The sequence below is a fragment of the Lynx canadensis genome, chromosome F2 (genome assembly GCF_007474595.2).
Source record: "Lynx canadensis isolate LIC74 chromosome F2, mLynCan4.pri.v2, whole genome shotgun sequence".
NCBI lineage: Eukaryota > Metazoa > Chordata > Mammalia > Carnivora > Felidae > Lynx > Lynx canadensis.
In genome coordinates, this window is record NC_044320.2 from 50,174,714 (window position 1) to 50,200,620 (window position 25,907).

The following is a 25,907-nucleotide window of genomic DNA, read 5'->3' on the forward strand; positions in this document are numbered from 1 at the left end:
GATTCTAATAAAAACGGGGCAAGGACCCTTATTTGGGGCTCTTGTCTCTTCCCGGACATTAGCTGTCTCTTGCTTTTCATCCTCCATCCCGCTCTCTTGCTGGCCAAGAGAGAACTTTAGACTTAGAGTCTACAACAATACACAAATTAATTAATGCGATCTATACACCAGATAAACAGAGTGAAGGCTAAAAATTGCATGATCATCTCAACAAATGCAAACAAACAAAAAACAAACTAATTGATAAAATTCAACATTATGATAAAAACTAGGACTCAAGGAGATTACCTTAACATCATGAAAGCTATATATGACAAGCTCACAGGTAACATTATACTCAAGAATTAAAAACCAGAAGCTTTCCCACTAAGACCAAGAAGAAGACAAGGATGTCCAGTCTCACCACTTCTTTCACATATTACTGGAAGTCCTAGCCAGAGCAGTTAGCCAAGGAAAAAAAGAGCATCCAGGTTGGAAAGGAAGAAGTAAAATTGCTTCTCTCTGCATATGACATCATCTTAAAAGCTCTACCCAAAACTATTAGAACTAATAATTGAGTTTAGAAAAGTTGCAGAATACAACTATACACTAATAATCAACTAATTGCAAATGAAATTAGGAAACAATCTCAATTTCAATAGCATCATAAACAATAAAATACTTAGGAATAAATTTAACCAAAGACATTAAGGACTTGCACACTGAAAATTATAAAACATTGATGAAAAAAATTAAAGAAAACACAAATAAATGGAGAGGTATCTCATGCTCGTGCTCATGCTCATGAAGACTCAACATTATTAAATATCCATACTGTCCAATAGATTCAACTGCAAGCCCTATCAAAATACCATAGAATATTTTTTTACAGAGTTAAAAAGAACAATTCTAGAATTCATATGAAACCAGAAAAGACCTCAAATAGCCAAAACAATCTTGAAAAAGATCAAAGCTAGAGGCATTGTACTCCTGATTTCAAAGTTTATTACACAAAGATATGGTTATTAAAACAGTATGATATTCATATGAAGACAGACACATAGACCAGTGAATAGAGAGCCTAGAAATAAATCCACACATATATGGTAAACTGATCTTTGGTAACAATGCCAAGAATACACATTGGGGAAAGGATGGTCTCTTCAACAAATGGTGGTGGGAAGGATGGATATGCACATATAAAATAATGAAATTGGACCCTTATCTCACATCATATACAAAAATTAATTCAAAAATAGATTACAGACTTACTGGAAAGAATTGAAATCAGGATCTGGAAGAGACATTAGTATTCTTATGTTCATTATATAAAGTGTGGAAGCGACCTAAATGCCCACTGATATATGAATGGATAAAAAAGGTGATATATACAGAGAATGGAGTCTTTAAAAAAGAAGGAAACCCTGCCATATTCAACAATATGCATGAACCTGGAGAACATTATGCTAAGTGAAATAAGCCAGTCACAGAAGGACAATACTGCATGATTCCATGTATATGAATAAGGTTATCTAATATAGCCAAACTCATGAAAGCAAACAATAGAATTGTGGTTGCCAAGGGCTGGGGTAGGGGGCAACAGGAAATTGCTAAATAATGGGTATAAAATTTCAGAATACATTTTAGAGATCAATTGTACAACAAAGTGCCTATACTTATACTGTATTAATACTTAAAATTGTGTTGATGGAGTAGATCTTATATTAAGTGTTCTTATCACAATAAAGTTTTTTAAAAAATAAAAAAATAAAAGGAATTCAGAAGAAACATAGAAACATGGTTGGACAGTTCTGACTTGGAGTCTCTCATGAAGTCGCAGTCCGGTCTTGGCTGGGCTACCATCATATAAACGTTTCCCTGGTGTTGTAGGATCCAGTCTGAAGGTAGCTTCCTGAAATGACTATCATGTTGATGCTGGCAAATTGGTTTTTCTCCACTGTGTCCTCTCTGTGGGACTACTTGATTGTTCTTCCAACAAAGGCCTTTGGTTGTGACCAGAGCAAGCAATCCAAGAGAAGAAGGCCTCAGCAGCAACGCCACTTATGACCTAGACTTGGAGGTGACACACCATTGCTTCCTTCATATTTCGTTGCTTAAAAGCAACCTGGACTCAGTGTGGGAGAGAACTGCCTCAGAGCATGAGTTTCAAGGGGTGAGAAGTACTTAGGCTATCTTGGAGGTTAGATAATATGATTTTAGGGAAGAATAGCAGTAAGAATATCCTCTCTCAGTTGGGAACTTACATTTTTAGTTTTCTCTATATAGTAGACAATTTCAGTGGAGTCATATGTCTGTGTACTACACATGCAAAAATATTTAGTATGTGAGTTTAGAAGAAAGCCTTCCTTTCCATATTATGGAAATTGCATGAGTATTTTTGGCAAATACCTTATATATAAGTTTCCTGGAGCTGCTGTAACAAATTACCACAAACCTGGTGGTTTACAACAACGGAAGTTTATTCTCTCACAATACTGGAGGCTAGAGGCCAAAATCAGTTTCACTGGGCTGAAATCAAAGTTTTGGCAGGGCCACACTGCCTCCAGATATTCTAGGGAAAAATCCATTGTTTGCTTGCTTCTAGCATCTGGTGGCTGCTGTCATTTCTTGGCTTGTGGCCTCATTATTCCTGTCTCTACCTCCAGGGTTACATTGCCTTCTCTTCTGTCTTGTCTACTATCCCTCTACTTCTCTTTTAGAAAGATATATGTGATTGCATTTAGGGCCTATGCAGATAATCTAGTTAGATGTCCCTCGTCTCAAGATCTTTAATCACATCTGTAAAGACTCTTTTTTCCATATAAAGTTAGATACAGAAGTTCTGAGGATTAGGACCTAGACACTTTTTTTAATAGAAGTGTAGTTCTATATACCATATTATATTAGTTTTAGGTGTACAATATAGTGATTCAACAGTTCTGTACATTATGCAGTGCTCACCATGATAAGTGTAGTTACCATCTGGACTTGAACATATTTTTCAGCATCATTATTTAGCCTATCACACTTTGTAGAGGTCAACACAAGGGTTTGAAAGTGAAACACATTCTTTTGATTGATATCACTGTGAACTGTTTAGACCAGTGAGTAGGAAGCAATATGTAGTTTTTATTAATATAAATCTCAGATTTATAATATTCTTTTTTTGTTTTTGTGGATGCATCTTACATTCATTCAATGAATGTTGATTAAATATCTGTTATCTACTGTTTACCCATGTACTCGTCTTCCTGACAATGACTCTTTTATTTTGTTTGTTTCTTTGATGGTTGTTGGAGGAAAGTGGTGAAAAACATGTTGGGCACTAGGGAACTAAGGCTTAAATTACAAGCAAAAGAATTAGAATTGTAAACAATTTGAGGGCTTTTGGGTGGCTCATTTGGTTGAGCATCTGACTTCGGTTCAGGTCATGATCTCAGGGCTTGTGGGTTCAAGTCCCACATTGGTCTCTGTGCTGACAGCTTAGAGCCTGGAGCCTGCTTCAGAGTCTGTGTCTCCCTCTCTCTCTGCCCCTCCCCCGCTTCCACTGTCTCTTTCTCAAGAATAAATAGACATTAAAAAAAAATTTTTTTTTAAAGAATTTGAATACGTAGCTGGGCGGGGATTTGATACATGTAGTTGGGGATTGGGTATGAAGGGGGAGGTTTTGTATCTATGAGGGTATATATATATATATATATATATATATTATTTTTGTTTTTTTAATGTTTATTTATTTATTTTGAGAGAGAGAAAGAGAGAGAGCTCATGTGCATGCACGTGCATGAGCAGGGGAGGGGCAGAGAGAAAGGGAGAGGGAGAAAAGCAGGCTCCATGCTGTCAGCACAGATTATGACATGGGGCTCAGTCTCACAAACCATGGGATCATGACCTGAGACAAAATCAAGAGTCAGATGCTTAACCAACTGAGCCACCCAGGTGCCCGTGTGTGTATACATTTTAAAGCAAAGATTGAATGTGCTTAGTCATTAACCACTTACAGATTTAGGGTTGCCTATTTACAAAAAGATTTCTTCAAGATGTTTTTTTCCTGTTGAAATACCTTCATCTTGGTCTTCAGGTGGTGAAACATTAAATAATAATTGTAAATAACAAGTGATTTTATCAAAACAAACAGAATGTTGATTAAGGTGAACATGAAGCCTGTAACCCAGAAGTCCACTGAAAATAAAGATAAACCCATAGATATACTCTACTTTAGGAGAATGAATCATTGGTGTCAAAATTAGAAACAAAGATATAGCTATGGATCCAAATATAAATGGCAAACGCACCTGAAAGTAAAAAAAAAAAAAAAAAAAGGATTAAGATTAAGATTAGTGATGACCTTTTCCTCAAAAGTTCAAAATTTCTATAAACAATATAAGAACATTCTCTTTCTGTTTGGAACAAATGTTTCAAAACACCAGGGAGAAAACTGCAAATATATTTTCAAATATATTTAAAGAGACAGTCTCAGTAGTATATTATAGAAAGTACATCAATGGCAGACTAAATGAGTGTAAAAAGTGGAACAGTATTTATTTATTTATATTTATTCTATAGTTTTTATGAATGCCTACTCTATTCATCAGATATTGCCAACTTATTACTAAAATAAGTGCTTTATTTTCAAGCGTGGGAAAAAAGATACATTATAAGAAATCATTGTCAAAAATAAAAAATTAACTATTCCGTTCTAGTATTAGTCATTGAAGCATTCTTAGTTTTGGGAATTTGCATAACCGTAATATTTGGTTATAATGCTTCTTTAATTAGGCATGTACCAATTTTTCCTAGAGCAGCACTATTACATAATAAAAACAGCAGAAATGTTGGAATCAGAAAAGTCTGATTGGAAATGCAAGCTCTGCAACCTTAATTGTTCATTCCTTCAAGAAATATCTACTGAATCCCTATGTGCCACTTGCCATGCTAGGGACACAGAGGTATTTAAGACAGATACAGAAGATTCCTCTCCGGGGAGCTTAGTGCCACTGTTCAGCTGTTTAACTTTGGGCTACTTAATTAATCTGGTCCTCAGACCTATTTGCGAAGGGAGCCAGAAGGAGGCTCCCTGCAAGTCCTGTGGGGCCCATTGCACCAGCGTCCAGGGTTGCTGTCACTGCACAGTGAGATCCTTGGGGCCCTGCACCCTGTTTCAACTGAAGGAAGCTACATGGTGGGCAGGTAGCCATGATAGATAAATGTGTTCAGAGCTTTTTAATCAAATATTCCTGAAATATGTGTGTCGTTGCCATTTAAGTTGGGGGAAAAAAGGGTCTTTTCCAACCCATTTGCAAAATGAGGTTTTATCTAATGCTGGTCTTTTGAAGTCTTTGTGAGCATTGTACACAGGGCACTTCAGTAAAACGTGCTCAACAAAATGGCATTTCTTTTTTAAAAAAAATATTTTTTTAAGATTTTATTTTTAAGTAATCTTTACATCCAATAGTGCTCAAACCTACAACCCTGAGATCAAGAGTCATATGCTCAACCAACTGAGCCAGCCAGGTTGCCCCAACAAAATGACATTTCTTAATTAACTTTAGAACAGTGATTTGTATACATTTCTTACACTTCTCTGAGGCTAATGGGTTTTTTGAACTGCCTAGTAGAGTACCTGAAACATAGCAGATAGTTACTGCTTATTTGTTGAATAAATAGATGACTCAAATCCAAGCTATTGTCATTCACTTTTTTCAAGAGGAGAAATGGCCAAAGAGGGAGCCATTTTGCGGGGAAGAAAGTGAAGATTGTCTAGACTAGTGTGTCTTAAAATACGGTCAGTCAGTGGACTTCTCTGCATAAGAAGCCCCAAGATAATTGATAAACATAAACTCTTAGGGCCCAACTGACATCGACTAAATTAGAATTCCCAAGAGTGAGTCTGGGAATTCATATTTTAAAAAGCACACTCAGGTGGTTATTATGGTCACTGGCATGAAACATGGGACTCTCATTTTACTTTGTACACAATCTTTACATGCAGAAAATATCTTAAACGGCCATTTTGATTATATTTATGACACAACTAAAGAATTAAACAAACACTATTTGAAACCTCTTAGGATTTACATTATAGCAAGGTATGTCTTACATTACACCAAGACAAAATAAATGAAAATAAGAGAGAGGGAAATAAACATAAAGAATTAATTTGTTTCACAAAACACATGCGACAAAGCTCCATATAGATTCTGAAAGCTGTCCATCATAAGGTATAAGCAAATCAGTTATTTAGGAGAGGCCTAAGTATTCTTGATGCTAAGATCAGAAAAAATTTCCTTAGTAGGTCCTTTACAGAATAAAATATTCACCAGTCTTTTTAAAATAAATATAACAAAAATATGGGCTCTGGAATCAGACTGTTTAGTTTAAATTCCAGCCTGGTATCTTTTAGCCAGAGTAATTTACTTAATCTCTAAGTTTTAGAATTCTCTTTAGTTAAACTGGGTGACTAAATGAACCTCTGCAGGCTGTTTGACCTGAATATGCTCATGCCTCCTTTTTAACTAATTAATTTTTTAACCTGAGGCTTGAACTCACAACCCCAAGATCAAGACTGGGACACTTAACCAACTGAGCCACTCAGGTGCCTCTACTCATGCCTTCTTCTAATTCACTTTCTATGCTATTGTCAGAATGGTCTTTTCAAATGAGTCTAATTTAATTTCTTATACGTATGATTGCTTAAGTAGTAACTATATGCACAAGTGCTCCCATCTGATGGAGCAGCGTGGAGCTAATATTTAGCTTGTGCTTTCTTCACTAGGCTGTGCCTGGGCACAGAGCTATGTCTGCCTAGAGGAAGGGGTGCTTTTGTATATTTTGCATAAAGATACTCTAGGAGCCTACAGGGCCCTACTGACATTATCTAGGAGGTAGTGATTTTATCTTGCAAGTTAAGTTCAGGTTCACAATGTTTATAATAATCCAAACTGAGGCTTAGATTAACATCTTATTGATCTTATTGTAGAAAATGAAGACTCCATCAAGGATATAATTAAGAATGGAATGCCATATCACCTATGTTGGGTTGTGCACTGAAGAGATGATTTTGAGTTGGGTCAATATTCCCCCCCTTCCCCCAAAAGCATTGTTGTCTAGCTCCTGGAAAATAACAAAAGTGATAACTATATTCCTTGTGGAGAATCAATTTTGACCTTTTACTCAATAAGAAACAAGCCAAAAATAGCTCATACAGCCAATTATACATCAGTAAACTGGAACATAGAGATCCAGATCAGATGTTTCATAAATTGGACTCTAATTGATCAGAAGCATCCCCTATGGGTTAAAAAAGTTATATTCCTAGAAATAGAGTAGAAAGTTAATATTAACATTTTTATCTTGATTTACCTTATAAGGTCTGGGTAGATTGGGTTCCTGGTACCTTAGTTTAAGTAAACCTATCATATATAGCCCTCTTAAAACCCAGGTTGCTAATCCTGAATATTTTATTAAATTGATTAAATCTGAGGCTATAATAAGACAAGAAGCTAAGATGATTATCTGGGTGATAGCAACAGTTGGACTGAAGTAGTTATTAAGCATGGAGAAAATCAAAGGCAGTTGTCCTTCTTGGCTTGCTGTGTAGAACAGCCTCGATGCTGAAAGCACTGTACAACATATGTTGCTAACTATTGAAGTTGAAATCCCAAAAGAAATGACCCATTGCATGGAAGGGATTACTTTATCCATCCAGGTGACAGCAACAGCATCTAAAAAAAATTTCAAGAGTCAGTCACTTTTGCTTCATTGCAAATATGGCAAAAATTATTCACTTCTTCTTGCATCTGTACTCTTGTAACCTGACTTGGCCCCTTCTTCTGAGAGGGAGTTTCTTTATCAGTTCTTGAGTATGGCCTCGTGGTCTATTTCGGCCAGTAGAATGCATTGGAAGTAGTAGTTTGCCAGCTCTGAGCCTATACCTTGAGAAGTATCACATGTTGCTTGCTCTCTTGAACCCTGCTTAGCTACCATGTGAACAAGCTCAACCTAGTCTGTGAAAGACAAACCATAGTAATTCTGGAGCCTGAAAATGCATCTTATAGACTTCCAAATACAGGGAGCATAATTGACCTAGGGCCCTGGCTACTGCACAAAGAAATACATTGTGGCATTTCTACCAAAGCCATGCTCCCACAGGTTGTTCCCAGCTAATATCTGTGAGGTAGAGGCACTAAGAGTCACTTATTTATCTGATGGCCAACTTTGGCTAAAGGGCTTCCTGGCAGATGTGCCAAACCTTTCCTATACAGCATATCAGTCCAGGGTGTTTTTACTTATTTTTTCCTCTTTCTCTTCTTCACTTTGGGTCACACTCGCATTGTGATCCCATGGCTCTTCCAGCCTTACTTGGCTTCCTTCTTGGTTTCTCTAACACAAGCATTTCTCTTACTAAATTCATTGCACATTTAATTCTTTCTTGGCATTTGCTTCTCCAAGGACTCAAGCTAACCTACAAGCTGAGTCCCCAAAGAAACAGGAAATCATGGCCAACATCAATAAAGCTGCTTACCCAAACTGCAAGAGACTGCAGACACACATATGACTCCAACAGAGAACCAGAACTGCCTAGCTGAACGCAGCATAAATTGCCAACTTGTAGAATTGTGAACCAAATAAGTGGTGGTTGTAAATCAGTACATTTTGGGGAGGCTTGTTTGGCAACAACAGATGAGTGATAGTCACAAATACTATGATTAAAAATAAGAATAGAAGATTTTCAATGGGGGTAAATATAGATGCTTAACTAAGGCAAATAACTGATACTAGAAACATAAGGAATTATGTTGTGAGGGCATCAACTATACTGCAAAATTTCTCTAAAATTATTGGCCATTGATTATAATTAAAGTAGAGCTCAAAATTATATGATACAATTGCATTATCTTTACTACCTATGATGTACTGGTCTTTTTCATTGATAATGTGATGAATTGATGGTGGTTTAGTTCTTTTCTTTTTTTCAATTGCAAGTGCTTTGACACCTACAGTTTTGCCTCTAATAATTTATTTGCAAAGTTGAAAACATTGAGCTTTGTTTTGTAGGTATTTCGGTTCTAAAATTCCGACAATTTCTTATTAATAATGTTAACAACCCTAAAATTCAGAGAGATGATTGCAATTATATTGTAAGTTTATTCACTATACTCCATTTCATGATTTTAAATTGCATTTCAAACTTTCTAAGACTGGAATGAGACTTAGGAGGAACTTGTCAGGGCTCAAAGGATATTGAACTTAGAATCAATCTTACTAGTGTGACATCCATCACAAGGTAGGCATCTAAGGCTGGTAAGGTGGCATTGTGGGGGAGGCAGAGATAATAGTGTCTCACCTGGAAATGGTAAGTTGTTTAGAAAGGATGATATGTAGTGAGGGTATTCGTGCACACCTAACAGAAAGTTAGGCTTGCTTAGATCTTGGAGAACCTGCAATGGTCAGTTTAGAAGTTGGTATTTGTGTATTTGGTGGTGACGGGGTGGTTTCAGCAGGACACAAAACAGTGAGTGTTTAAGCAGGAGAGTGACATGATTAGATTTACGTTTTATAACATCATCTCTAGAGACTGAGTGGAGGCTGGATTGGAGGGAGATTAGAAGTGAGTGTACAAATGAGGAGTTTGTTGCTGTAGCCCGATGAGAAAAATGAGGGTCTAGACACTGAGTGGGCGTGCAGAAGGGGGAAATACCTGACGAGCTGTTAATGGGGTAGAGTTTTACAGGACTTGCTGACTAGTTTGGAAGTGGGTATCAGGCAAATTACAGTTCTGTCTCTCATTTTAATAGTTAAAACAAAATCTCCTTTAGTGTTACTACTGTATTCCTGTGAGACCAAATTGTGGGAAGGTGTAATAGTAACATGTTATTATTAACTTATCAAAATTTAGGGGCACCTAGGTGTCTCAGCTGGTTGATCATCATCTCAGGAAATGATCTCATGGTTTGTGGGTTGGAGCCCTGCATCAGGGTCTGTGTGGACAGTGTCAAGCCTGCTTGGGATTCTCTCTCTCTCCCTCACTCTCTGCATGTGTGCTCTCTCTCTTAAAAAATAAATAACTTAAAAAAATTTATATTTTCTTGGGGCCATCTGGGTGGCTCATTTGGTTAAGCATCTGACTCTTGATTTTGGCTCAGGTCATCATCTCACAGTTAATGAGTTCAAGCCCTGCATCAGGCTTTATGCTGACAGTGTGGTCTGCTTGGGATTCTCTCACTATCCCTCTCTCTCTCTGCCTCTCACCCCCTCCCCCACTCTCTTTCTCTCTCAAAATAAGTTAGACATTTAAAAACTTATATTTTCTTTTCATTTATTTTTTTAACGTAACATTTAAAAAATTGTATTTTCCTTTTATTTTTTTTAATGTTTGTTTATTTATTTATTTATTTATTTATTTATTTATTTATTTATTATTTTGAGAGAGAGAGACAGGAGGGGAAGAGAGAGGGAGAGTGAGAGAATCCCAAGCAGGCTCCAACCACTTTCAGCACAGAATCTGATGGGAGGCTTGAACCCATGAACCATGAGATCATGACCTGAGCCAAAATCAGTAGTCAGATGCTTAACTGACTGAGCCACCTAGGTGCACCTATATTTTCCTTTTAGAAGCAACGTAACATTTTTGTACTAGTGTCAGAGAAGATGCATAAAACCACCTTTTGACTTTTTGAAACTTGTATAGTTTTTTTTTCAAAATACATTTCAAAACTTATTTTTGTAAAGGCTTTGCACATCAGACTAATCCTCTTTGTGAACTTTGCTTTGAAAACCCCTCCACTGCAGGGAAATTCTAGTTACCTGAGTATCCCAGTATGTTGGCTCTAGTCACAGCTTCTCCCAAACCACATGCACTATATTTGTACACGGTCGGATACTTCTGTTCCTGTCTTTCTTTTTTTTTTTTTTTTTAATTTTTTTTAACGTTTTTTATTTATTTTTGAGATAGAGAGAGACAGAGCATGAACGGGGGAGGGGCAGAAAGAGAGGGAGACACAGAATCGGAAGCAGGCTCCAGGCCCTGAGCCATCAGCCCAGAGCCCGACGCGGGGCTCGAACCCACGGACCGTGAGATCGTGACCTGAGCCGAAGTCGGACGCTTAACCGACTGAGCCACCTGGGCGCCCCTGTTCCTGTCTTTCTATACAATATTTTTGTAGTTTATGTTTTTATTGGTGTATTACTTGGATTTTATCTAGAATATTTAAAGAGTGAGTTGTATCAGTAAATGAACTTTCTAGATAACTTCTCTTCTTTCAGGAGTAACTGCCTTTTTTTAAATTAAAATTTGATGGAATTTTTAAAATATATTTCAAATACTACTCTGCCTTTTTAAAGTAAACAATGTGATTTAGCATTTTCTTAAAGGCTTGGTGTTTCCAAAAAAATAAAAAAAAGGCTTGGTGTTTTCATAAAAGTTTACCAGTTGGTTCTGTGGAAATGTTATTTGGCATTAGAAAAATGATATTTTTCTGATCATAAGTGCAACATGGTAATCATGGAAAATATGAACAATATGAAACAATATAAAAAAGGAAATAAAAACTGTAATTTTATCATTCACATGAAAAGGAAATAAAAACTGTAATTTTATCATTCACATGACACCATTTACTACTAACCTTTTGATATAGCTCTGTTTAGTCACATCTATGGTATCTACTATATCATTATTTGTTTTAATATACCTTATTATCTGATATATGTTAATGTATATACATACTATTACTTGCATTGATAATAATCCCTCCTAGTGGTGGCGATACAGGACTTTGATTTGGTTTGTTTGTAAATTGAGGCATTTTAGTGCGGTGGTTGAGAACATGGGTTTTGAAGTTGGACCACCTGGTTTTGAGTCTGTCAGTTACCAGGAATGTAACTTTGAGCACCATACCTAGAGGTATTGGGAAGAGTATTTTTTTTAAGATCAGATCTTGCAACTTGCTGTCCACGTTTACAACCCACTACCTTCAGTAACCTGGACAAGACACATGCTTTTATCATAAGAAGAGCATGATGGAGACCCAGTTTTGGATCTTAACTCTGTCCATTACTTAACTTCCCTGAGCTAGTTTCCCTATCTACAAAATGAAGAATGCACTGCCTATTCCAAACAGTTATTTTGAGGATATGTATCTGGGTGTGCCCTAAAGGGTAGAAATTCTAACAAAATATCTCTTCTTTGCTTCTTGCTGTGCTTGCTCCTTTTTCTCTTCATCTCTTTCCCCTTTCTCCTCTGCAGCCCTCTCCTCCTTCTCTTTCTCTTTCTAATTCTTGCTTTTCACATTCTACTATCCTTAGATCTTTCCCTTAGCACATGCCCCTTCTTTATAGATCATTTAGGTGATTATTTTTCCTTTCCTTATAACAACCAAAGCATGAATACGTCATGTTTATGTTTTTAGGGGTGTATCAAACATATCTACAGTGTACAGGAGTCAATGTTTATTGAGAGTAGGTAGTAGTAGTGACTGGTTTCTCTCTGTCTAGACACATTCATACCTGCAGAGATGATTTCCTGAGGGGTCAAAACTGCCAGGTAGGATATATTCACCAATATGTAAACAACAGCCACCATGGGAAGAACGGTAATCAGAGCTTTGGGAATATTCTCACCGGGATTTTTTATCTCTCCTAAAAAACACAAATAAAGTTATCAGAAGAGGAAGTATTATTGTGGGACTTTTGAAGAGTTCTTTACAATAAAAAGAGGAGAAAGTATTGTTCATGGATTCATGCTTCCTTATCTACATGGACTGATTCTACATTGGTCCTGCACAAATTGTGCCTGAAAGCTTAGATTTTTCATTATTTTGTACTATTTTGTTAAAAATTATTATTCCGAAATTATCCCATAAATAGACTAATATATTTTTTTAAAAAATTTAACGGGTTTATTGATTTTCAAGAGACAGAGAGACAGAGAGCATGAGCAGGGAAGGGGCAGAGAGAGAGGGAGACACAGAATCCGAAGCAGGCTCTAGGCTCACAGTGGTCAACACAGAGCCCAACCCAGGGCTTGAACCCATGAACCTTGAGATCATGACCTGAGCCCAAGTCAGACGCTTAATCGACTGAGCCACCCAGATGCCCCATAAAAAGTGACTAATAATTTTAACTGTCACTTTGGGAAACTATAAAATGTTACATTAACATTAACATTTTATTTTCTTTGAGAAAGAGAGAGTAAAAGATAAAAAAGTTTTAACTTGTACCAAATTAATGCTTTCTTTCTCATCTTACTCTTTTCCCACCACTGTTCAAATGAACAGTAAAAAATTCCTTTAGGAATACTGTCTCTTACAACTTGCTTGGTTTTAATGTGGAAAATTTCTTTTGTCCCTAACATGCCCAACTTTGGTCACATCCTTAAGACCAGGGAGTATTACCAAGTTTTAAATGTGTCCAGGGAAGCAGTGGATTCTTAGTTTGTGTTTTCTACCATATTCCTGTCTTCAGTGCAGACTAAGACCATGTCCTCTGATCTCCAATGACAGAAGAGCAGCCTGTGGTAGGTGCCCTGCCTGCTTAGACTCTCCTGTTTAGGTTTTCCATAAGGTGAGGGGAAAGTTTTGTCTAATGGGCCTTTTCCCGTCTCTTATTTACATTTCTAGCTCGGGCCAAAGGTTACCATTTGTTCTCAGAAACCTTCCTCAAGGATCTGGGGAACTGGCCTTTTTAAAAGTTACCCTAGATCTTGCTCTTCAGATCTTTGGACGAGGAGTGGATGCAAATCTGAGCCGGTGGTGCCATTATTAATGCAACTTCCTCTGAGGGCCAGCCAATGCTGCAGTTATCTCCTGGATTTCCTTAGTGCAATGGGAATTTGGAGCAGATTATGAAATCTGAGGGTTTCTTTAAATTGCTGTGAAGATGAATGTGTGTCAAGTGACCCTGATTTTCTACACAGCATGCCATGTCATCTTCCCTGATGCTCCCTTGCAAGAGTCACACAAGTCATGTTATGGAAGCAGAGGACTTTTGTTCTTTTGCTGTTATGTGGATAGAACTCAATTCCTGAGAGTTGTCTATGTCACTAGAGACTCATTTTAATTTCGTCAGACCTGTTACTGAGATGGATGCACTAATAGTTTTGAGAGCCAATATAATTTCTTATTTCAGACGTAAATATAAAGGACGTATGGTGGTGCTTGGGGTTCAGTGGTGTCCCTTTAGGAGGCCCTAGCATACGAATCTGGACATAAGCTGTCTATTCTGTTTATACTTGGCCAGGAATATGACAGATCAGAAAATCTGAGGACCAAACTCGAGAGAAATAGTTCTTTTTAGCCAGGGTTATGCCTCTTTTTTTTTATTTTAAATATCCTTATTTATTTATTTATTTATTTTAAAAATTAATTTAATTATTTTTATTTTTAATTTTAATTCCAGTATATTTAAAATACAGTGTTATATTAATTTTGGGTGTACAGATTCAACAATTCTATACATTACTTAATGCTCATCAAGATAAATGTATTCTTAATCCCCTTCACCTATTTCACCCCTCCTGCCCCCCACTTCCACTTTGGTAACCATCAGTTCTCTATAGTTAAGAGTCTGTTTTTTTGATTTGTCTCTTTTTTTATTTGTTCATGTGTTTTGTTTCTTAAATTCCACATTTGAGTGAAATCATGTGGTATTTGTTTCTCTGTCTTGTTTAGTTTAGCATTATACTCCCTAGATCCACTCATGTTGTTGCAAACAGCAAGATTTCATTCTTTTTAAGGCTGAGTAATATTCCATTGTGTATATATACCACATATTCTTTATCTATTCATCTATTGATGGACACTTGAATTGCTTCCATAATGTGGCTATTGTAAATAATGCTGCAAGAAACATAGGGATGCATGTATCTTTTTGAATTAGGGTTTTTGTATTCTTTGGATAAATACCCAGTAGTGAAATTACTGGATCATAGGGTAGTTCTATTTTTAATTTTTTGAGGAACTTCCATACTGTTTTCCACGGTGGCTGCACCAGTTTGCATTCCCACCAACAATGCACACGGGTTCCTTTCTCACCACAAGGATTAACCTGTTTTGGTATACAAGAAGCCAGATGTATAAATTTGGTGTTGTAGACTTACAAATAAAGTTAACAAAGTGGGTAATGGTAGCCAGTCCCATGCAACTGGCCACAAGATCTGATGGAATTACTACACTCGTTTTATTGGGACTTTTGCTTTAATAGTCTGCAGAGCCAGAAAATTTCTGTAGACCTTTCAAACACCATATTGATCTGAAGTCATTCACATTTCATTACCAGTGCTAGGTATGGGATGCTCATCCTGAATTCAAGGCTTAGTTTGTTTTGATAACAAATCAAGTCAGGGAGTAGGAGGTTGAGATGAGCAGTCCAAAAAGATCCCAAATTGGGTTTATAGCTGCATTATGCTGTATCTTCAGGTGATGATTACTATCAAGAACCTTCCTGCTTACTCTAGTGAGATGCTCTACCTTAGAGAGATACTAATATCTGGGTATTTACTTTTGCAGAACACATAACTGCCCACTGTAGGAAAGGGCTTTTTAGAAACTGCTGGAGGAAGTTGGATTCAGTTGTCCAAGGACCGTGGCTCATAACCCAACACGACTGGGAAGTGAGGTGACTCAGTGGCCCCTGAAGGATGCAGATCCAGTCGGTGACCCATGAAACTCGGCCTTCACTCATGTCCAGTATTTCATGTGCTTTTTTAATGTCCAAGCTAGCTGCAAGATGATTGCTATAACAATTCATTTGTGCTAGATAAATTAAAGCCTTATTATTTGGAAAACCTTGATATTGGTTTAAAAATTCACTAATTTCACTGCCAGAAATGAAAACATTACCTTTGTCAATTATTAAAAAAGAAAAATGATAAAATCCTTAAAAATTATCTTAATTTTTAATAATCTACATGAGGGAACAAATATCTTAATAATCAAGGAATATCACAGACTTCAATGATTTGAGAATCAGGGCTTCTAAGAAATCATAATGAAAAGTTTTGATAAAATATTACAGATATTTTAAGCATAAAATCTATACTAGTAGTGTGACATGTAGGGGAACAAGCTCAAGGTTTTTAAATTTAAAAAAATTTTTAATGTTTATTTATTTTTGACAGAGAGAGAGAGAGAAAGAGAGAGAGAGAGAGAGAGAGAGAGACCGAGCACAAGCGGGGGAGGGGCAGAGAGAGAGGGAGACACAGAATCTGAAACAGGCTCCACACTCTGAGCTGTCAGCACAGAGCCTGTTGCAGGGCTCGAACTCAGGAACGGCGAGATCATGACTGGACACTTAATAGACTGAGCCACCCAGGCACCCCAAGTTCAAGTTTCTTATAGAAATTGTTGCAAAGATTTTGCTTGGAAGTTTTATACAACTTCACTATTTACTATATTTCTTAATATTTTATATTCTTATAATTTTATAAGGCAAATGAAATATCATGAATTGTTTTCTATTTAATTCTTTTGTTTACTCTAGGGTGCTATGCATCTATTACCACATTCTCTTGGTACCATAACATTGCAGGGGGCAACATGGCCGTACAGTACATGTGCATAGGGAAACATGGGCATTACAACACTCCTTGTAATTGTGAAAAATTGTAAGAACTTTAAACACATACTAATGTGAAGGTGTGGTAAAGCCATCCTAAAGAAAGTTATGCAGCAGTTAAAAAATGTGTTAGGTCACTAAGAACTGATATAGAAAGATCCCTGAGACATATCATGGAATCAAAATTAGGATGTGGCATTTTATCATTGCTGGTAGGGTGTATATATATATATATATATATATATATATATATCTGTGATAGTCTTATTTTTTACAAATAGATTATATTAATGTATTTCTTACATCACTGATATTTAACTCAAAATGTCTTGAAAAAATGCTAGAATAAAATGTAGTAATGTATGAGAATGATCTTAATTTCCTTTTGAAAACTTTATATTATAAATTCCCACATTTTGAATAAGGGACATGACCTGAAGAATACTAAATTCCATATTTTCCATATAAATGGTAATATACTGAGGTTTAGTGATGACTAAACTGTGATATATCCAACTAGTCCAAAGAAGATCAAATTGAATTCCAAAAACCAAACAAATCGGCTATATCTTTCTCTATAGAACTGTAGGCAAAACTTTAAGCCTGCTACAAAAGTATTTCAGAGATGGATTTACCTGCTATGTTGATCAGGATTGATGTACCAGAATATGCAAACAATCCTTGGAGTAAGGCTTCTGCAATCTGTGAGGCACCAGGAAGTTCAGCGTCGAAAGAATTCTCAAACTTGGCCACATTCTCCTTTTTCCCAGTCCCTAACAGTACAATCCCAGTAAGGGAAATGAAGCAGAGGATAGTGATTTTCATCAAAACACTGATAGTTTGAAACCAAGCCACTGTTAGCACCCCTCGAGTATTTAGAAGTCCCAGTGACCACAAAATAGCCAAAGCTAGACATTTCTTTGGTAGCTCTGGAGCTGGGCACCTGGTATAGAAAGGCTGAATTATATAGGTAGATATTATCAAGCTTTGCGTAGCTATTCCTAAGGGATAAATAAAAAATTTGATCCAAAGACTGAGGAAAGCAACAGAGGATCCAAGAGATCTTCTGAGGAAATAGTAAGGCGCTCCACTTCTAGGGAAGGTTGTCCCCAGCTCTGCAAGACTGAGAGCGCTGATGATAGTCAGAACAGCACAAGCAGCCCAAATACTCAGGGAGACAGCTATGTTCAGTGAAGAGTATTTTAATACCCCTTTAGGAGACACAAAGATTCCTGCACCTGTTGTGACACAAAATAATAAAATATTTCCATGGAAAAATCCTATTGACCTCAGGAGTTGCATATTTTTTCTTTTTTCTTTTTTTTATCCTGCAAAGTAATATAAAAATGTCATGTGGATTGCTAACTTTTATACATTTCTGCATGATTCTTCTGCAGCATGCTTTGTTGATTTACATAAGCATTTTATTGCACTTAACTTTGTTTTAAAAATAATTAACTTGTGAATCATTCTAAGATTCTGTAAACTCTTTTAAAGAGTGCCAGAGTTAAAACGTTTCACATGTTAATTATTTAAAAATTCAAACATACCTGGTGATAGTTGCACAACACTGTGACTATAATTAATGCCATTGAATTGTACACTTAAGAATGGTCCAAATGGCAAATTTTATGTTATATATATTTTATCACAAGTTTTAAAAAGTTATTAATGTAATATGCCAAATAGCCCCACCCAAGTGTACAATTTAAAGGGATGAGTTGTATGGTACATGAATTATATCTCAATAAATCGGTCTTTAAGAAAACACATATGTCGCTGAACAAGTTAGTCACAGCTAATTACGAAAGAAAGATTTAAGTTTGGCCAGAGAATTTTCCTTTGGAAGTATAAAAGTTGATATTATATAACTCTGAGCTAATACTTTTGAAAGTGTATTCCAAAGAGAGGAATTGTAGCTTCATGTAAAAAATGTAAACTTTAAGTAGGCTCAGGATTGAATCCCACATCTGACACTTAGTAGCTGCATGATTTTTAGTAAGCTGTTTTATTTCTTTGAATCCCTATCTCCTCATCTGTAAAATGAGGATAATAATTTCATTTTGGGGCACCTGGCGGTTCTTGATTTCAGCTCAGAAATCTCATGATTTGTGATCTCATGATTTGTGAGATCGAGCCCTGCATTGGGCTCTGTGCTGACAGCATGGAACCTGTTTGGGATTCTTCCTCTCCCTCTCACTTTCTGCCCCTCCCCTGCTTTCTCTCTTTCTCTCTCAAAATAAATAAATAACCCTAAAAAATATTTTCATTTTATCATAGAGTCATTTCCATGGAGCTGAATAAATAACCTCTGTGAAACATCTATTAGAGTACTGACCTATCATGGCTTAATAATTTCACTTGTGTGTACTGATGCCTAACAAATTGCCCCAAAAGTTAGTGACCTGAAAAACATTCTCACACAGTTCCTGTGGGTCAGGAATTTGGATGCTGGTAGCTGGGTCCTTTGGCTCTAAGTGTCTCATAAGGCTTCAATCATCTGTTGACTGGAACTGTAGTCATCTCAAGGCTCCTCTGGGGAACGATCCACTTCCAAGTTCACTCATACAGCCGTGCTTCAGTTTATTGCAGGTTTCTGGACTAAGGACCTCAATCTCTCTTGAACTATTGGCTGAAGACCTGCCATCATTCTTCCTATGAGGGCCTCCTCATAGGGCAGATCGTAGTGTGGCATCTTGCTTGTTCCATCAGGGAGAGAGAGTGGTAAAAAGACAAAAGTCTTGGAAGTGACATCTCCTCATGTTTGCTGTATTCCATTCATTGGAACTGAGAATTCATAAGTCCTGCCCATACTCAAGGGGAGGGGATGACTTTAAGGCATTAATACCAGGAGGCAGAGATCATTTTCGTCATCTTAGCAGTAATTAAGTTGTATGAAATAATATTATTTTGTGGAAACACTCATTCTTTTATTATAATTAGATATCAATATTGTCCCTGTGGATAGACACAAACCAGCCTATTAATAAATATATTTAGGAGCTTCCAGTCCTGGATAAGAACTCAAATTTAATAATGCAATATCCAAAATGTCCAGGATACAATAGAAAATCATTTGTTATATCAAGAACCTGGGCAATCTCAACCTGAGTGAGGAGAGACAATCAACAGACACCAATATTGAGATGACACAGGTTTTTGAATTATCTGTCAAGGATTTTAAAGTAGCCATCATAAAAATTCTGCAATCAGCTTGTGCAAACATGCATGTAAGAAATGAAAAAGCAGAAGGAGCCAGGAGAGAAATAGAATATATAAAGAGAAACCAAGTGGGAATTTTAGAACCGAAAAATAAAACAAATTAAAAACTCAGTGGGTGTGTTCAACTGCAGAATGAAGAGTACAGGGAAAGAATCAGTGAACATGAAAATAGAACAGTAGAAACCCCCGATTTGACAATAGAAAATGAACTAAAACAAAACAAAACTAAAGAATATTATCTCAGTGATTTTTGTGGGAATGTAACACAAGAGCTAATATTTGTGCCATTGGAGTTCCAGAGAAGAGGAGAAAGAGGGTAAGCCTGAAAAGTATCCAAAGAAATAACTGGTGAAACTTTCCCAACTTTGTCAAAATATATAAATATGTAAATTTTCACAAGAAAATCATAATCAAACTTCTAAACACCAAAGGTAACAACAACAACATCAACAGCAAAAATTGAAAGCTACACGACAAATGACTTCTCACTTTTAAGGGAAATACAGTATTTCCTGAATAAATGTATTTATTTAGGCCACTACTGTCTCTGAGTCACATGTGTAGCTTGTGCCACTATATATGTGTTAATACATCTGACATATGTTTTTTCATTAACTCACATTCATTCATCCATTATTTGTAGCAAGATAAAGTACAGAGACATTAATTTACGATTTGTTTTTGTTTTGGTATATTGTTTATTTTAGTCTACAAAAATTTATTGAGCACTTACTATGTGCAAAGCTCATAGCAGGCCAAGACCTATTGTATTCTAGAAAGGACAGACAGAAATACTTTTGTACCTTAGGGGAAAAAGAAGTAAACACACAAGAAGCACGTATGCATAATACGTCAGATGGTGATTCCTGATGACTGATGATAGTGGTGGTGGCAATGGTGGTGTTTGTGTGGAATGAAAGGGTAAACAATTAATAGATGATAGTTTCCTAAGTACAGGGACACTTGAGAAAAGTGTTAACTTTAATTGAACTTAGTGCAGTTGGAGGTAAATGAGTGTCTTGCTGATGTTTCTGTTTACTGATTCCTGATTGAAGGATGTTCTTAAGCATGCTGTAGCTGACTGGATTATTTCTTGTATAGCTTGCAATTTTCTAATTACAGTTTCAATCATAAGAGAGCTGGATATGAACCAGTCCAAGTATATAAGACTAGCAAGTATTTAAGCTTAGGGACAAGAATACTGGCATTGGAGGTTTGAAGTGATTGAATATGTCATATATGTTGAAAGTATACCCCATACAACTGCTGATGGGTTAGATGTGGTTTGTGAGAGATGGACAGAAATACAACCTATCAAGGTGTGTGGGCCTGGCAACTGGAAGAATGGAGTTGCCTTTATGCTTTTTTATTGTACAAATACATCTATTTGCCTTTTGGTGAGCATTTTTTCACTATTAAGTCCAGTGCAGCAATGAACACCTTTTACAATTTCTTTTTAGATACACGTTTGAGTTTCCCTAGGATATTCATAAGAAGGGGAATTGCTGGTGACACGGAACTGCTGTTTCATTGGATGGTTTCAAATTTTACTTCTTTGCCAACACAGTATTGCCAGACTTAAAGTTTTTGCTGATTTGATGGATGTAAAATTATATTTTAAAAGTATATTAGTCTTTGCCCATATTATACACGTTTATTCTATGTTCTGTATTTTCCATCTTTTATGTCTCTTTCCCTGTTCCTATCTAGGTATTTTATTTTGATGTATCTTCTGGTTCACCAATTATATGTTGTCAAGTGCTTCTCGGGGAAAAGTGGTGCTAAATGGCAAGGTCTCCTCTCTAGGTTTCCTTTGTCTCCAGGACTCTGACTCCTTAAACCCTTGATGCTTTGATTTATTTCTAATTCTTTCAAATAGACATTTTTATATTGTATACAGCTTTTTGTTGTTTTTGGTGGCAGGGTTGTTTTGATCCAAGCTAGTCCACTCAGTTGGAATCAGAAGTCTCTTCATCTCAAACCTCAGTAAATTTCATTCTCATGCTCAATTGGTTAAAACTATGTCCCAATATCTTTGATACTTTACTCTCTATATCCAATCCCTCACAAAGTCTTCTTGATTCTATTTTCAAATCATTATCTGTTTCTGATCATATGTCTGATTCTACTACAAGTATCTTGGTCTGAGCCACTGTCATTTTTCTTTTAGGTAACAGCAGAAAAACTCATATCTTCATACTTTAGCCCCTGTCTTTTCCTGATACATTCTCTATAGGAAAAGAGAATAGTCTACAAGTAAATCTTCTAATGTCTTTTCTTTTGTTGGTTAAATTAAGCTTAAGTACATCATATTTATTTTCACTTGTGAATTCTAAACATTCACTTGTGAATTCTAAACATTCCCTTGTGAATTCTAAACATTCACTTGTAAATTTGAACATTTTCTTACTATTCTTTGTTGGTGTATAATTAATAACTGATCTTAAACTCAGCTTTATTGCTTAATAATTATTTGCTTAATGATACTAATATATTGATAATGATTTAGTTCATAAATAATGACAGTTTGGGTGGGTTTTTTTTTGTTTCCTTATTTTTTAAGTTTACTTATTTTGAGAGAGAGAAAGCATGTGCAAAGGAGAGGCAGAGAGAGAGTGAGAGAGAGTATGAAGCCAAACAGGCTTCATGCTCAGTGGAGAACCCGACACGGGGTTCGAATACATGATCTGTGGGATCATGAGCCAAAATCAAGAGTTGGATGCTTAACCAACTGAGCCACCGAGGTGCCCCTCTTTTCCTTTCTATTGTTTTTAAATCCTTTTATATCTAGGAACTACCTTGTAGAGATAAATGTAAAAGAATGGTTATAGCAGTGTTGTTTGTCACTGTAAAAATTTTAAAACCATGTAAATGTCCATCAATAGGAGAATGAAAATATAAATTTTGCTATATTCACCCAATGCAGTATATCAAAGTGGTCAATATGAATGAACTAGAGATTAGTGTTAATGTGTGTATTTTGAAAAACATAAAATTGAACCAAAACACCACAACTCTCACAGTATATATAATATATAGCTTGTAACTATATAATGTTAAAATTTTTAAAATTAAAGCCATATATTATGTATGCATATATACATATGTAATAAAAAATATAATGATATTCAACATGAGGGTTACCTCTGGAGGTATTGGGGAAATGGGAAGGGAGAGATGCATAGGGCTTTTCAATAATGTTTGTAATGTTTAATTTCTTAAGTTGAGTGTTTATGATATTTATTATATTATTTACTAAATTAAAAAAATGTTTACTTATTACTTTAATCATCAGTTATAGTCCCAGCTTACAACTCTCCAGGGGCTTCCTATTGCCCTTGGAATAATATATCAGGGGTGTCTGGGTGGGTCAGTTGGTAAAACATCCGACTTCTGCTCAGGTCATGATCTCGTGGTTCATGGGTTCAAGCCCCACGTCAGGCTCTGTGCTGACAGCTCAGAGCCTGGAGCCTGCTTCAGATTCTGTGTCTACTTCTCTCTCTGCCCCTCTCCCACTCATGCTCTCTCTCTCTCCTTCAAAAATAAACATTAAAAAAAAGTAAAAAAAGAATAAAATAGCAACATAAGATGGTCTGTGAGAATCTATAAGATCAGTTTCCTGTCTGTCCAATCTCTTCTTATTCCCCTCTCCTCTTGTTCAGACACTTCAAATACTTTATTCCTCACATCCTCCACCAGTTCCTACTTTTCTTGCTGTAAGCAGGTTACTTTTTTATGTCTGTTTGTTCATTTGTAAAATGTGGATAATAAAAGTACCTATGTAGTTGGGTTGTTGTGAGGATTAAATGTATTGGAATATAAAAAGTTCTGGAAACAGTACCTGGCATATAGAATATGCTTAAAGGTCACTGATGACATAATTGGAAGGACCTTTCAGAGGAAGTGATATTTAAGTGGCAGAGATTGAGAGAGAGGAGAATTCTGTTTTTTTAAAAAATTTTTTAACGTTTTATTTATTTTTGAGACAGAGAGACACAGAGCATGAGCAGGGGAGGGGCAGAGAGAGAGGGGGACACAGCATCTGAAGCAGACTCCAGGCTCTGAGCTGTCAGCACATAGCCCGACGCGGGGCTCAAACTCACGGACCGTGAGATCATGACCTGAGCCGAAGTCGGGCGCTTAACTGACTGAGCTACCCAGGTGCCCCAAGGAGAATTCTAGACAGAAGGAAGAGCATATGCAAACCCTCTTAGATGAAAAACAACTTGGTGTTCCCATGCCCTGAAAGATGGGTGTTGTGGCTGGAGTGTTAGTGAGTGAAGGGGCAAGTGACAGAGGAATGATCAAGTAGGGTCTTTTAGTTTATAGCTTACAAAGTTGTATAATAATGGGTGTTGTATTTGTACTGTAAACTCAGGAAGTCCTGATTGGGGTAACCTACCTCTGAAGTGGTCCATAATGATCCCTGCCTCCTGGTATTCACTACTTTTCTGTAGTTTCCTCCCATATTGTGCTAGCACTAGTGTTGGTCTGTGTGACAAAAGGATACAGAAGAGTTGCTATGTCAATGTTAAGATTATATGATAAATTATGTTATAAAAGACAATGAACTTCCGTTCCCCATCCCCTCCAGTCCCCTCCCGTCCCCTCCTCTCCTCTTCTTTTTCTCTTTTTCCCTGTCTTTGGGGGAGCCATTGGCCAGGTCATGAGGACATTTTATGCAGAAACACACCTGGTGAGGAACTGAAGCCTCTTGTCAAAAGTTTGTGAGTGAGCCATCTTGGAAGAGGAGCTTCCAGCCCCAGTCAAGCCTTCAGATGGTTGCAGTCCTGGCCCACATGATTTAAATCTTGATATATTCAGACCCATTCAGCTAATGCTCTCTCAAATTCCTAATAGGCAGGAAATATGAAATAATAAATGTTTGTGGTTTCAAATCACTGAGTTTTGAGGGTGGTTTGTTACACAATAATAAATAAGGAGTGTACCCAGCATTGCTACAGTAGGAACCTCAATAAAGCTAGGGCAAAATGGATGGGATCTGGTGAGTGTGATGTAGTAGTGGGTATTGGAAGGAATAAATTAGAGGTCCCATAAGGTACCCAGGAAGTATCTCTGCACTTAATTAACAGGAGGATTTATTTTACATCTTCCTAGCTGGTGAATTGAAGATTGTGAATACATTCCTGTTTTTATTGCTTTAGGAACTGGACAGTTCAGAATACTGTAATTCTCAGCATTAGTGACTCCTTGTCAAGTCTCTTCCCATTTAAGATGACTGGGCTTGGAACCTGACCAACGGAGTGATTGGCTATGCTGAGGTGAATTAGTTTTGTCCAGCTCTGGTGTCCACTTGAAGTTATGGAATCAATATAGTATTAATCTCCAAAAGTCAAATGTTTGCATTTTTTCTTGTTCTGTGGACTCTCCAAAAAGAGGTAAAGGCATATAGTAATACTGCATGCCTGTCTATGCTGAGTTTCCAGGAATTATTTCATTTATCTTTACTCCAATTGACCTTATTATTGTCTTTATTTTAGAGATAGTAAGTAGGCTCAGAGAACTTCTATAACTTGTGAAATGTCCACATATCATGTTGAAGCCAAGATTTAAAACTAGGTCTTTTGATTCTAAATTTCATTCTCTAAACCATTGCTCTTTCCTACATCCCCACAGTGGTCAAAAACTCCTTCCCAATAAGTGGCAAGACTGAAAGTTAACATATGTCATTTGATCTACTTTTCTTTCAGACTTCAGAATTATTTGTCTACACAAGAACTTTCACAAAATGATTTCAAAACATTAGATTAGTTTCTTTTCCCCCTACATGTTAGAAATATGGGTCAAATTGTCACAGAGACCTCAGCTAAATCCAGATGAATAGTTTTTTACCGATCTCTCTGTGGCTTTCACTTGCTCTGACTGAGGATGACTCCATAGAAAGGATGGGTGGGATGATAGACTTTGATTAAGGAAGGAAATATCACAGACCTGGGAAGTGCCTCTTTTTTGGGGGGTGAGGAGGGAGTGCCTCTTTCAAGGCACTTTAAAGTGGAATTTAAAGAGTAAATACCTCTTTTGAACTTTTTATTCCATATCAGGTCAAAGATCTTCTTTTCTTTTTAGTAAGCTATGAGATCTGGGGCCAAGGGAGAACCATGGAGCAGTAAGCTAGTTTGTATTTGCTCATG

The 25,907-nt window shown here is 36.6% G+C and overlaps 1 protein-coding gene across 1 annotated transcript; it reads right to left on the bottom strand.

Annotated features, from left to right (window-relative positions):
* Nucleotides 1-3,911: 3,911 nt before the first annotated feature.
* LOC115506423 (solute carrier family 7 member 13-like) lies at nucleotides 3,912-17,876 on the bottom strand. Its single transcript, XM_030304408.1, has 4 exons — nucleotides 17,169-17,876; nucleotides 12,487-12,618; nucleotides 7,342-7,703; nucleotides 3,912-4,274 (listed from the first exon to the last, which is right to left on the bottom strand). Exons 1-4 carry the CDS (start codon nucleotides 17,833-17,835, stop codon nucleotides 3,999-4,001), a joined length of 1,437 nt encoding a protein of 478 aa, XP_030160268.1. The 5' UTR covers nucleotides 17,836-17,876; the 3' UTR covers nucleotides 3,912-3,998.
* Nucleotides 17,877-25,907: the final 8,031 nt, after the last annotated feature.

What these genes read in the sequence shown, in the direction of transcription:
- LOC115506423 (XM_030304408.1), bottom strand. Translation starts at nt 17,835, where the DNA reads ATGCAACTCCTGAGGTCAATAGGATTTTTCCATGGAAATATTTTATTA. An exon ending in TCAGGAAATCATCTCTGCAG is followed by an intron (nt 7,704 to 12,486) that starts GTATGAATGTGT and finishes AATTTTTTTTAG; the next exon opens with ATGCTGTTGCTGTCACCTGG. An exon ending in ATCTACCCAGACCTTATAAG is followed by an intron (nt 4,275 to 7,341) that starts GTAAATCAAGAT and finishes TTTTACTTTCAG; the next exon opens with GTGCGTTTGCCATTTATATT.